The 15,062-nt window shown below is 35.2% G+C and overlaps 1 protein-coding gene across 1 annotated transcript; it reads right to left on the bottom strand.

Annotated features, from left to right (window-relative positions):
* Window positions 1–2,490: 2,490 nt before the first annotated feature.
* Window positions 2,491–13,947, bottom strand: LOC113044526 (serine/threonine-protein kinase/endoribonuclease IRE1-like). Its single transcript, XM_026204602.1, has 22 exons — window positions 13,627–13,947; window positions 11,858–11,975; window positions 11,562–11,595; window positions 10,657–10,729; window positions 10,506–10,578; window positions 10,123–10,245; window positions 9,450–9,554; window positions 9,068–9,335; window positions 8,786–8,864; window positions 8,556–8,709; window positions 8,235–8,362; window positions 7,572–7,700; window positions 7,177–7,396; window positions 6,804–6,894; window positions 6,534–6,723; window positions 5,388–5,487; window positions 4,995–5,194; window positions 4,703–4,850; window positions 4,276–4,403; window positions 4,076–4,199; window positions 3,838–3,905; window positions 2,491–3,082 (listed from the first exon to the last, which is right to left on the bottom strand). Exons 1-22 carry the CDS (start codon window positions 13,684–13,686, stop codon window positions 2,912–2,914), a joined length of 2,784 nt encoding a protein of 927 aa, XP_026060387.1. The 5' UTR covers window positions 13,687–13,947; the 3' UTR covers window positions 2,491–2,911.
* Between the last annotated feature and the right edge of the window lie 1,115 nt (window positions 13,948–15,062).

Genomic DNA, 15,062 nt, shown 5'->3' with positions numbered 1-15,062 from the left:
CATTGTGTGTTTTGTTAAGTAACATGTAATTAACACAGTATCCAGTGACATGGAAATCCATAACAACAATAATCTGAATCAAGTATAAGAGTTTATAATTTGTGCCAAAAATAGTTCCAAAGATTTTTATGGCAAATACATTTAATCTTCACTGGGTAGAAAAACAAAGGCACTAGTATTTCCACATTCAGTGAATATTTCCAGTGGCAAAAATCCTCAACACTTAATTTATAAAAATACATGTTTAAAACTAGCAGTATAAAACTAGTGTACAGCAGGCTGTAAAATGCTTCACAATATTTGGTTTTAAAGCTGTAACACTGAGAGATGAGGATGAAGATGCAATGTGAGGTGGAGGATCCAAAAATGTAGCCACACAAAGCAAAATCAAAAGAAAAAAATCCCATTCCCAATGTATCTGAATCACAAAAATACATATGCATATACACGTGGTGTATAATATGACAGACAAACTAGTTTTTTAAGTCTAATTATGAAATGTTGTCATAAATCTGCAAATATCAGTGGACGTTTTGCTGGCTTTTATCATTCTTTAAGCATCTAAACTGGCTGAAGGAATAGTTCACCCAAAATGTATTTCATTATTTGTTTCTCACACAAAGGTATTGAATATGAATATCCTGCACAAGATGGACCACATATGTGACCCTGGACCACGAAACCAGTCTTAAGTCTCTGGGGTATATTTGTAGCAATAGCCAAGAAAACATTGTATGGGTCAAAATTACAGATTTTTATTCTATGACAAAAATCTAAAATAAAAGTCATTAATCACTTACCCCCATGTTGTTCCAAACCCATAAAAGCTTTGTTCGTCTTTGGAACACAATTTAAGATATTTTGGATGAAAACCGGGAGGCTTGTGACTGTCCCATACTGCCAAGTATGTTACAATGTCAAGGTCCAGAAAAGTATGAAAAGCATCATCAGATTTGTCCATCTGCCATCAGTGATTCAGCCATACCATTATGAAGCAACGAGAATAGTTTTTGTACCCAAATAAAACAAATAATAATGACATTATTCAACAATTCCTGTCAACAGTCTCCTCTGTGTCTCTCCACATCACTCAAACTGCCTACGCTCTTCTGTGTCAGCCACACCACAAGCATGAGCTGTTTCTACGTGTATTTAGCTTTTATTTAAAAGATAACAGTGCATCCTTGTGGAGCGGCTGATATAGAAAAGCATACGCAGCATACGGCGATATGAAGAGAAACAGAGGAGAATATTGAAAAAGGAATTGTTGAATAAAGTTGTAATTTTCATTGCTTCATAATGTTAAGGTTGAATCACTGATGGCAGTTGGACATCAGTGTCTTTCATATTTTTCTGGACCTTAACAGTGTAACTTACTTGGCAGTCTATGGTATAGTCTCAAGCCTCCCGGTTTTCATCCAAAATATCTTAAATTGTGTTCTGAAGACGAATTTAGCTTCTACAGCAGGATAGGCAACTCTGGTCCTGTAGAGTTTAGCTTCAGCTCTCATAAAAACTCACCTGCCGGTATCTATCTAGTAATCCCGAAAACACTGATTGCCTTCTTCAGGTGTGTTTAATTAGAGTTGGAGCTAAACTCTGCAGGATAGTGGCCCTCCAGGACTGGAGTTGCCTATCCCTGTTCTACGGGTTTGGAACGACATGTGATTAATGACAAAATTTTCATTTTGGGGTGGAGTATCCCTTTAAGTAAAGATCATGTTCCATGAAGATATTTTGCAAACTTCCTACTGTAAATATATAAAAACGTAATTTTTTATTAGTAATATGCATTGCTAAGAACTTAATCTGGACAACTTTAAAGGCGATTTTCTTAGTATTCAGATTTTTTGGCACCCTCAGATTCCAGATGTTCAAATAGTTGTATCCCGGCCAAATATTGTCCTAAAAAACCATACATAAATGTAAAGCTTATTTATTCAGCTTTCAGATGGTGTATAAATCTCAATTTTGAGAAAATATACACTTAAGATTGGTTTTGAGGTCCAGGGTCACATTTATGTTTTTTTTTTTCACCCCCTTTTTAAACTTTTGTGGTGAACTATCCCTTTAAGAAACTTTATTATGAAAATACTTAAAGGAACACTCCACTTTTTTTGAAAATAGGCTCATTTTCGAATCCCCTAAAGTTAAAGAGTTGAGTTTTACAATTTTAGAATCCATTCAGCCGATCTCCGGGTCTGGCGGTAGCACGCTTATCTTAGCATAGCTCATTGAATTTAATTAGACCATTAGCATCTTGCTAAAAAATGACCAAAGAGTTTCAATATTATTCCGGTTTAAAACTTGACATTCTGTATTTACATTGTGTACTAAGGCCAACGGAAAATGAAAAGTTGTGATTTTCTAGGCCCGTTTAACTACAGGGGAGTTGGAAATAAAAAAAAGAAAAGCCTATTTAAAAAAAAAGTGGAGTGTTCCTTTAACTTTCTACCTAATAAGAATATAAGTAGTCAGTTGGTGATGCAGTAATCCTGTGTGGTAAAAGTCAGAATTAAAATAAACAAAACTGACAGAAATGGTAGAACACATGCCAATCTACTGGCTGATGTCAACTCATCAGAAAATATGGCCTTTTTATTTCTTTGCTATTTGTTTGATATGATAAAACCAGCAGCAAACAATGGCAGCTCTGTAAAAGCCCTTAATAAAAGCCCACTCAGTAACTTGTTTGGTTAATCTAACCTATAAAACCTGTTTCTGTAAAAGCATAAAAAGCTTTACATTTAATTCAGCAAGTCCAGTTTGATGTTTAGGAACGAAATGTGCTCACAGTTCTGAAGTTCAGAATTATACACTGACAGAGTCCTCAAGGTCTCTGTTTCCTCAAGGATCTTACTTTTCGTCTCCTGTCCAGCGTAGGAACAAACAAGCATGTCTCTGTGGATGTTCAGTGGTGGTAGTATGGGTGAAAGAGTCTCTCGGAGGCACAGATGCCAAGCGCTGAATGCGTGTGAAGCAGTAACCGAGGGAAACGGGAGGTAAAATATGCCACGAAGCCATCGGGGACTTCACCCAGAGCTGTCTGAACCTCTGGTGGGAGCTCATGATAATGATGTTTCTGTTGAAAGACATTACAAGATTTCAGATTTTTACAGAAGGCTTCACATTCTATTCTATTCTAATCTATAACATTACATTACATTACATTACATTATAATTATAATTATAATTATAATTATGGTTCACAAGTCTGGGGGCAGTACAATTAAAAAAATAAAAAATAAAAGAATACTGTTATTCAGCAAATTAAAATCAAGATGAAAATTCAGCTTTGCCAACAGAGGAATAAATTATATTTTTACATTTATTAAAATATAATGATTTGTTACAATATTTCTGTTTTACCTTTTTTTTTATCAAATAAATGTAGCCTTGATGAGCATAAGAGACTTAAACATTAAAAACTTACCAACCCCAACTTTTAAACATTATATTATAATATATTAGAAAACATTATATTATTATCATTCAAATGTTTGTCACCTATTTTTCTTTTTATTATTATTTATTTTTCAGCAAAGATGCATTCAGTTGATTAAAGTGAAGGTGAAAATGATTTTTCAATCATAGGAATTAATTATATTTTAAAATATATTAAAGCATTTTAACAGAAAAAAAATCACAATATTACAGTTTTTACTGTATGTCTGAAGTTTTTCAACTTTCAACAGTATTTTACAAATCTTACAGACTCCTTTTGAATGATAGTGTATATTATATTATATTATAGTAAGTGCAATGTTAATAGTTATTTTAGTGATTACTCACTTTTCTATGCAAAACATTTTATATGTAAAAACACATAACACTTACTTTATTTCTCATTGCTCTTAGTAGGTCTCTCACAGAGTTTCCTTTATATGTGCGAAATTTTCTAAGATCTGCCAGATGGAAAAAGATTGATATTAGACAAGCAAATATACATATATAAATAAACACGTTTTAAACCATTTTCATTTCATATGCCTTAAAACATTCCACATTTTATTCAATATTTCTCTAAAATAAAAATGTTACAGTATTTTTTGTAATGGTAGCTGGCAGTGCTTACCAGTCTGCAGTGGTGCTGAAATGTGCATCCTCCAGTTGGTTCTTACCACAGATCTGCCAGAGTTTTCTAGACGGGCCACTATAGCGCTATCTGCTGGCTCCTTCTCTATTCTGTCACTGACATCCTAGAGCCAAAGAACAACTTCAGCACTGCACTTTCTCACTGGACCCTTCATTGAATACGCACACACAAACACACACCTGAAAGAATTGCAGTTGTTTCTCTGGGCTCCAGAAGAAAGGATGTTTGAGGACGGACGCTGCCGAAGGACGGGTTTCCGGTTCAGCACTGATCATCCGCTCAATCAGATCTCTGCCAATCACATCCTCTACAAACACCAAAACAACCAGAAAAACGTTTTTTTTTCAGTGCATACACATAACTGATGAAATTTTTTATCTAAGTTATTAATTGAAACCTTTTAATCTGCAAAACCACATTGTTATTAGTCAATGCTAAAAAAATTTAAATGGGCAAATAATATGGTTTTATTCATAAAACACGCGCGCACACACACACACACACACACACACCATTTTCTACATTTAACTTCATGATAACATTGTCTACACAAAATCAGAACACTTCTCAAGGCAAAAGTACACATGCATTAATAAATTCACAAACCATGTATATCCTCCATAAAGTGGTCGAGGTTATAGACTCCAGAGAGAATATTAGCTTGACGCCGCAGAGTGTCACCAAACGGATGCTGTCCTTTGGACGTCACATAATAAAACACACATCCAGCCGAAAATATGTCCACTGCACTTGTCTAAAGACAGAAAAAAGAAGGGAAAGGAGACTTATACAAAATATATCATATTTAGTAAGCTTTTAAAATTCAGTAGAGCACAATATCTGTTTTTTTAAACTGAACATGTGATGTGTGTGTTTTATGCATGTCTACGGGACATACAGGGTTCCCTTTTGGAGCATTTATGAGTAATTCAGGGGCAATCCAGCCTTCGGTTCCCGGTATTCCAGAGCGTAGGCTGAAACTATGGCGACCATCTGGAAGCTTCTTACACAAGCCGAAATCTGAGATCACTGCCCGGACTCGACCCAACGCCCCCGGGAGAGAGAGCAAAATATTCCGTGGCTTTAAATCCCTGTGAACTGAGTACAAAAGGGACATGCAATTACAAATGACGGTGGGGCCGTCTGCTTGCGTGCATGTATGCCATCAGCATCCAGGTACTCAATAGCAATTAATAAACATTAGTGCAATGCAATACTTCCATGTGCATTTTTAAGACGTTACAGGAAGGAAGATATGATAAGAATCATTGCTATGGCAATGGTGACTCACCAATATTGAGGGAGTGCAGGTGACTGAGGCCACACATAGTCTGGTCCAAAAGGGACACTGGGTTCAGGTCTGAATAAGGACAGCTTGGGTCCTCCACATACTACATACAAAACAGAAGGTGCATGGAAACAAATCAGTTATAATACAGCTTTAAATGAGAGTTGATTATAGTAATATTAATATTATTCATGAATATTTATTATGAAAATAAATAACAAAGTGTGGTTATACAGTTAGAAAATACAGCACAGTACAGTAGGGATGTTGTTTTTGTAGTGGCATATTGCAAAAGCCTAATTCATAATTATAGTTTTTGTCTTGCTTTTTAGTAGAAATATCTCAATCCTTAAACCATCTTTAAAAATGAAGAGAATGCCCCTTGTCAGAGAATGCATCTTACAATTTAAGCATAAATCTAACTAGTTTTTGCTACTGTTATCAAGTGCTTTGTAACTCAAAGCTGAAATAAATACTTAATTAGACAAAAAGAATGTTAAAAAAGTATTCAAATTACTAAAACTAAAAATGACATACAAAATGACTAAAGTTTAAACAAAAATTAAAACAGAAAATATAAAATAAAAGCTTATTGAACTTATAATTGTTAAAGAATAATTCTGAAATAACTTATAAACAATAATAACAATGCATGGTTTAACAATTTTGTTAAGGCTACATGGTTTCAATGCTGTTTTAAAATGCACTTTTAAAGTGTTATTAATAAAATATTAATTTCAAATAAAACAACTATAACCACATTAATTAGAAATGTATTCAAAAGTATGTTAAGAATTTTGAAAGCTAAAACTGAAATAAAAAACGAATAAAAAGACAAACAAATATACTAAAACTTTAAAATTAAAACTTAAAATATAAAAGCTAATTTAACATATTAATGAATAGTATACTATAATAGTATATCACTTATACTAAAAAAATGTGTATATTATATTTGACTACGTTACAGTAAATTATAGTTTTTGTGCAACTAGCCTAACTCTAAATCCTAACTGACTTTTAAATTCTAATGATACAATTCTCATGTTATTGCCTCATGTAGATCGACTTCACGAATCACGATGAAACAGCGAAAAGGAAATTGAGTAACTTTTATGTTGTAACACACATGCTCACACTGAAACACACCTGCTGGAGTGTAGCAGCACACAGCTCTATGGCAATGTAAGTGAACTGTCTGTCCCGCTCTGTGCAGAAGTAACGGATGACATTGGGATGCTCGTCTGATTCACGGAGGAGCTGAACCTCTCGCTCTGCAAACTCCACACACTCTGGAAGAATACGCTTTACCGCCACACGCCGGCCGTCAAAATCACCCCTGCATGTATAACACCAGTGAAGTAAAGGTAAAGATGAAACCAACCCACCAAACTATTATTACAACCCATAAAAACCCACCGGAACACAAAGGTTCCCGCTGTCCCATGGCCCAGCACCTCAGCAGGACTGAAAGAGATTTTACCAACTCCCACAACGTCAGGCTGATAACCTGAAGAATATGAGTTGAACACGATTTAAAAAACACATATCTAAAGGCTTATATTATAGTGAACAACATAGATAGGTGTGTAAATGAATTAAAAAGCTTATTTAGATCAAATAAAAAATGATATAAGCAGAACTTAATAAGAAAATAATTCCTATAATCAGTTGTAAAAGCAACAGTTTGGTAAAGAATAGTTTGGATTTAATTGGATTTACACAGAAATGTGTTTTTGTGTTTCATGAATAAGGCTCAACAGTTGATATGGAGATAGCATAGCTTCCGTACTCTGTGATTGGCCAGCTGTCATACATGGGGCGGAGTCTTTGCTTGAGAATGGCGTTTGATTGGATGCAACAGAACTGGTCTTCTCTGAATGGCTGTTGTTGTGGTTGTAAGATGAGGTTGAGGGCAAGGCACTGGGTTCTGTGTTAGCGCTCTGATTGGTCAACACTGGCAGTGGGTTAGAGTCCACTGGCTCCTCAGATGTCTGGGATTTTTTGACAGGCTGATTAAAAAAGGGAAAACAAACAGTTTTTATGCCAGTTTATTTATATTACATACATACGTATATAAATATTATATACATATTTTTATTTATACATATATATGAGTATGTATATTATCATAAAAATAAACTTGAATTGAATTATAAATATTAAAATAAACTCTCTACTACAAACCCTTTTGTGTGTTAGCAGGAAGGCAATCCACGCTCCAAGCAGCAGCGTCACCACCAGCACAGTCATGGGGTCAGAGGTCAAGGAGTCTGGCAACACAGGGGAGGAGCTGTGCTTCGTTACCGGTGGCAACTGTGAACACAAGATGACAAGTTTGTTCTTGGATGTTCGTAACGCTTGCAATTTCATCATGCATGAGATTTTCAACGATCTACATCCAATTATAAAGTTGCTATAGACACGATCTACATGTTGCATTTACACACTCACAATTGCTTTTTAACTGTATGCATTTCTTCTTTTCTCTAAACTGCTTCCTTATATGGTTGTCAAATAAAACTGCCATTGCATATTGCGAATATTGTGGTGTCCTTGATAAATTGTCTTTGTTTTTATTTCATAGGTTGCTCTGGATAAAGGTGTCTGTAAAATGCATAAACGTTAATATGAATGTAAGGCATGGCAAAAGTTGCATAGATTACTTCTATGGTACTTAAGTGTATAGGTAACTTATGATATTATTACCTTTTTTGACATTCTATGAAAATAACAGTGTAAATTAAATTTTTTTAACAAAAGAAATAACATAATGAAGGCTTTGAACAACATGAAGGTGAGTAAATGGCAGACTTTTTCATTTCTGAGTGAATTGTGCACTGGACTCACTGGGTGAGAGGGAGAACGGAAAGAAGAGCCAGAAGCTCGAGGTGGGATGACTTCACCAGAGCGCTGCAGGTTCTCTGGGAAATCTCTCAACATGGTGGTGTGAGCCAAAGGAGGCACTTCATGATGACCTACTCACACACACACACACACAAACATTAACCATTTACAGAGATACACCACTGTTTTAAAGCAGTTTTAGAAGAGTTTTAGGGCATATTTTTGTCTAATATACGTTACAAACTTCTGAAACTGCTGAACTACAACTTAAACTGGGGAGTTGTAGCACTGCACATGCATGCACGTATTTTGATGTACGCGTACCAATCAGCAGCCACTGATTCTGCAGGGAATTGCTGCTTCCTGGTGGATATTTAACATCAGTGCTGGGTGTGATCTCACACTCAGGCCGCCCGTTACCCATTGTAACGCCAGCGGTGATCGGCCCCTCAATGCGTGCAAGTGTAAGACCTTTTGGCTGTCATGGGAACAAGATATAGTTATTAAGAAGAAAGTTTTACTGTTGGTTTTGAAAAATGGATTGCAAAACTTACCACTATTGCCACACCTTTGTGCACAAGAGAGGTAGAAGCATACAGATGAGAGTCCGTCTTGCCAACATAGAGAGTAGGACTATCAAAATATGCACACATGAATATATAATTAATTTTTAAATATTACTTTATAATGAGTTAATCATCACTTGAATTGTTTTATAGTTAACTGCCTTTTAAGGCATACAGGTTTGGCATGCAAGGGTGAGTAAATGATGACAAAAAAAATGGGTGATGAATCATCTCTTTAAATAAATGGATTTTTAAAGCCTAGTGTCTTACACTAGCTGAGTCTTAGTGCTGTGGTTCTCCTTTGTGAACTGGTAGACCCACTTCATGGTGTGGGACTGTGTGTTTTCTGCAGTGAAGGTCAGGTAACGCAGGGTTTCTGTTGCGACCGTCAGATGAGGAGCTCGCCGCAGACTGTCCTGACTCCATAAATAAAACCCTGCTACTGGAGAATCAAACTTCTGCATCCACAACACCTCACCAGAGTCCCGATCCACCGTAACCACCAGACCGTCCCCGCTGGACGCAAAGTGGGACATCTCTGTGATTCACAGACACACTCAGTTGTGATGAATTCCAAAAACAACATGCTTACGCATTCACAAATTCAATAGACTGGCTTGTAAAATCTGTGCATGCGTGGTGAAGGACCTACTATATTCATATTTTTTGTCATCATAGTGAGGCGCAGAGTAGTCGTTGTAGGTGGCATTCCAGCGGAGTTCCTGAGTCTTCGTATCATACATGGTGATCATATATTCTGCAGACATACATGTGGATACATGCATCACATAACCAACCAATCAAAAGTTTGGGTCCAGTAAGACTGTGAAATATAATTACAATTTAAAAAAAATATTATTTTTCATTGTGCATTCCAATTAATCTCAGTCAAACTGCAGTTGGGTTGTTTTGATTAAGTAAAAATAACTACAACATTTAAACAGCTAATTACCACAATGAACCACAATACAAAACATGATAACATCATAAAAACATGATTTTTGGAGAGTTATCTGTTTTTGCAAATAAACTCTTCAATTTACAAAACTGATTTTTCAGCATCATTATGCCAGTCTTTAATGCCATATGATCCTTCAGAAATCAATCTAATATGCTGATTTGCTGCTCATGAAACATTTCCTATTATTACTAATGTTGATAAAACACTGTTTAACAAACACTTAATAAAAAAAAAAAAAAAAATCTGATATTTTTCCTTTAACATTTTTCTCTTTACTTTAACTTTTGTGAAAAATATGTGTGTGTGTTACAGAATGACTCAGGGTGTTATAATAAAGAGAAGGTTCATGTATGTGTGTTCGGACCTGTGCGACCAATGTACAGCAGAGGGGCAGAAGGGCAAATAGAGTCCGAAGAAGAGGTGCTTAGACTCGTCTGTTTTTCACCTGTCTGAGGATCAACCACAAACCAAGTGTCCTGTTTTTTACCTGGGAAAATACACAACACAATAAATGAGAGCGTGCAAGGCCATGGAGCTTTTCACAGATCATTGTGTGTACATGCTATCAGGGTTTCGCTCAGCAAAACTAGTACATGACTTTTAAGCTTTTATTAATTTGCACAAATTTTAAAAAATCATACTGAGCTGGAAATCACTTTTATTTTTAAAAGCACCACAAAGTGCATATATTTAACACTGATTTCACCAAAAACGTTACAAACACACAAACATGTCTGACATATATACCCGTGTAGAGCACCCCATCAGAGCTCCTGCAGGGAGAAGACTGGACCAGCTCTTGAATCGTGAACGGGAGTTTCTGCAGAGAAGATTCATATGAGTGACTGAGCTGTGACTCTCTGACAAACACACTCGCAGCCCTTCCCATGACACTCACCATCAGACCTTCTTTGCGCTTGCCTCCTAGTACATACAGACTGCCATCATTGGGATCCGGTAAAAAGCCTGGCCTACAAGAGGAAACAGACAGCCTTAAAATCGGATCATAAAGGTGGGCATTATATACCAGAAATGTGTCAGACCTGAATGCAATTTTAAAACAATCAATCAATATTATTATTTTCTTTTTATTTTGCTATTGGTGGTAATAGTATCTAATAACCTGCATGCCTTAAGTGATGTTATTTATAAAAAGAATGTTGTTTCAGAGAAAAATCAAGTTATTACATTTTATCCAAGATACTATCTTTTAAATGCATGGGGTCTCTAAGATGTTATTTAATTTAATTTTACATTTACTTTTTTTTTTTGCAAGGATGGATTAATCTGTTCGAAAACGACAATAACAGCATTTATAATGTTACCAAAGATTTATGTTTCAAATAAATGCTGTTCTTCTGTACTTTCTATTATTTATAGTATCCTAAAAACTGTATCATGGTTTTAGGGTTTAATGCAATATTTAAAAATTAGGCAGCACAACTGTTTTCAACATTGATAATAATAAGAAATGTTACTTAATCAAAAATGTTTGCATTAGAATCATGTAACCCTGAAATTAAGTAAACTGAGTAATGGCGGACGATAAATTTATTTTTGCACTCATGGGAATAACACATTTCTATTTATTTTTAAAATATATTTTCAGTTCAAAGTAAAATAGAAATGTTTTATTTTAAACAGTAATAATATTTTAACAATATTACTGTTTATAATGTGCTTCACTGTATTTTTTTGGAGAGCATAAGTGACTTTTAAAAACATTTTTTTTTTAAAATCTTACCGACCCTAATCATGTAGTAGTGTAGATTCATTTAGATTCTGAAGCTGTTAAACACTTACTCTTGGAAATATGTAGGAACCTGTATGATGGGATCTAGAAGAGAGAGAAAGTGAAATGATTCTGGAAGTTGTTTGGCAGATAGTAATACTACGTACAGTAATTACAGTACTCTTAAAAATATCTCATGGAATAACAATTTTGTTACAACAAAATGTTTGTCTTAATGCGACAAAACAGCACTACAAAATGACAATATTCTTTTTTATCATTTGTCATAATGCACATGCATGCAGATGCGCGCGCACACACACACACACACACACACACACACACACACACACACACACACACACACCTTCTTTTAGTGTCCATTTGATGTCTCCTGTCTGTTTACTGACAGCATGCAGACTTCCATCCAGTGTAGAAACAAAGAGCAGGGATTCTGGGAGAGAGACTGAACTTCCTCCTTCACACTGAAAGAGAAACCAGTAAAACACCATTTCACACACCACACTGCAGATATCAGACTATTTAAAACTAATCGCTACCTGATATGTATCCGTAAATACCCCAGTGTGTCCTCTTGAGACTGACTGAATGTGTGGGTGTACTTGTGAAGGCCAACATTTTTAAGCTCATGTTTAGCTTTAAATCTAATGCCAACAACATGACTGTTAGAGTTAGATTCGTGGGGAGTGTATAGCAAATATGTTATTTACGAAAAATCATGTCTATATGATGTCCGCTCTAACATAGCTTCAGAGGTTTGTGTGTGTTTGTGTTAGAGAGCACAGTTAACAGTCAACGGCTAGTAACCAGGATATCCTTCTTTGTAACGGCACTCCTATATTTACCAAAAAAAATTGCCTGACATTATATGACTGAGAATGACAACTTTCAATGAGTACAAAAAGTAAATAAATTATGAAATGTACTTGTTGTATGGCATAATTAGGCTGTTATTTCATTAAACCATACAATCATTATTAATTTGAGGGGATTCAATTCTTTACATTTTCAATAATTCATCCTGAGAGCATAAACAGCTGGTATTATTACCTCAGGTCAAACTAAACCTGAAGCTCTGCCTACAAACATTATGGGTCAGTAAGTGTTCAAAAGAAATTATCATATAGCATCACATCATTTAAAACTCACTACTCTGTTTTCTCACACATTCATGGAAATTCTTGTTATAACACACATGCACCCGCTCTGGGAACAATGCATCATGGATTGCGCGAGCTCTCCAGTACAAACTAAAGCCTATTAAGCGCGCGCCTATGCAGGTCTCGTGCTCAGGCTCAGGTAATATGACACTATTGTAAGAATACGAATTGAAATTAGCTTGAAAAGCTCTGTTAATAGGGTTGTGTTTCCAACTTTTTCCAAACGTGTTTCTTGGATCGGTCTTTTGAGCTGATTCATTTCGATGAACCTGTCCAAACGAGTCACAAAATGTCCAAGCACTTGACTGTACTGGATCACTTTGTTTAGGAATTAAGCTGCGAGGTATATATAATACAGTTAACAATATAAGGAAAAACAATAGTAATATAATTATTATTTAATTTGATTCAAATGTTTTCTTATGTATTATCAATACCATTATAAAACTTTTCAAAAATGGATTTTTTACAAAAATGACATAGTTACCACAGATGTAGTGCATAAAAACCATTAGACATACAGTATCTAATCAAACCTATAATATAAAACAACAACTAATTCAATTCAAAATAAATGTAAAAATCTGCGAAGGGACGCTTTTGAGCGATAACTAAAGAAACTGTGAATCGGGTTTTAGAATACGTTCGTTCAAATGAACCGATTCGGTGAAATGATTCCGACTCGCAAACTTTATTCATTATTAATAGTTAATTCACTACATTACTTTTTAATTATAATACAACAGTATAATAATATCAAATCATTATAATATGTGATTTCTATATTATTCTTGTTTATTTATTATTTTTAATTAGCATATCGTTCCAAGAACCTCAGAGCACCCGCCTCTGCGTAGCCAAAAATAGACGAACACATAGCCATGTCCCCGTGCATTCCCTATAGAGACCAGCAACATGAAGTGGTAAACACATGCGGTCCATTTCCCCAATTTACCTGTGACACGTTTCCAGCCAAGCTGAGCAACAGCAGCAGCGAATGCCTCCAGTCCATCATTTCTCCTTGAATCTGCCAGGTGTGTCTGTGTTAAAGTTGCGGCGTGTTCTAGGTCCGTGTCAGTAAATATACACTGAGGTCGAAAGGGCTACAACAAAACGCCATAATCACAAAGTACCGGAAAAACTACACAGCGGCATACTCAATCACTTACAGTACTGCTTCAGTTCAGCATATGTCTGTAACATGCCAGACAACTGAGCCTATATTATAATAACAAATATTGCACATTTCCGCGTTGGGACGGAACTGGTGATGTCACTCAAATCAGTAGAAAACTAGAAGGCACGGCCATGTTTGTTTGATTGACAGCGCGTCTGACCAATAGCCACTCGCTGCGCTTGACCTGAAAGGCGGAGCTTCGAGAAAACGGCATGTCATTTTAAAACGCGTGGAACAATAACAGTTTGGCCCTGACGATTGATGACAACAGCCCGCTCTGTCTTTTTTCTTCTTTTACATTTAACATAGAATATTCTCTCTGCTTAAGTAGGCAAAATAATTTTTTACTTTAGCTACTTTAGTTTAAGTGCCATCGGAACAAGTAATGTTTTATTACTTCATTAAAATTAAGAAAGAATTACATACTGAATCAAACATGTATGACTTTTTATGTTCAGTCGTTTTCTCAACATAGTTATTTAAAGAATAAGAACTCTACATTCTACAAACCAACTTAAACTAATGTAATCTGAGGTAGCTGTCTCCTAACATTTACATTTAGTCATTTAACAAACGCTTTTATCAAAAGCGACTTACAAAAGAGGACAATAGAAACGATCAAACTAACAAAAGAGCAACAATATGTAAGTGCAATTGACAAGTCTAGGTTAGCCTAATGCAGTACACTGGCATATATATATATATATATATATATACACACACACACACGCGCGCGCGCGCACACACACACACACAAAGAATGCAATAAGATATAATTAAAAAAATAGAAAGCATGTGAATGTAACTTAAGTGAATGTAACTTCTTTGCAGATACATACATACATTTGAGCTCTGTGAAAAATAAATAGATCGATACAAATACATAAATATATAAAACTAAACTAAACATCAAGGATGTACAAGGTAACAAAATACCATTATTATGGCCAACAAATTATGTAATTAAACCATGGAGAACATTTAAAACAATTAAATGTGTTTTAATAAAGTGTGGCATAACCTCAAATTATATGGAAAGCCTTTTTAACATTTATTCTAAAAGCTGTACTAGTATCTTTTTTTCATGTTACTAGTACTTATTTTTTAGACACTAGTATCTTTTCCATTAAGTACTAGTACTTATTCATTAGGTACTAGTGCTTATTCGTTAACTACTAGTGCTAATTCTTTAGGTACTAGTGCTTATTCTCTAG

The sequence above is a fragment of the Carassius auratus genome, chromosome 26 (genome assembly GCF_003368295.1).
Source record: "Carassius auratus strain Wakin chromosome 26, ASM336829v1, whole genome shotgun sequence".
NCBI lineage: Eukaryota > Metazoa > Chordata > Actinopteri > Cypriniformes > Cyprinidae > Carassius > Carassius auratus.
The sequence above is the reverse complement of the archived record's forward strand: the minus strand, read 5'-3'. Positions and strand labels throughout refer to the sequence as shown.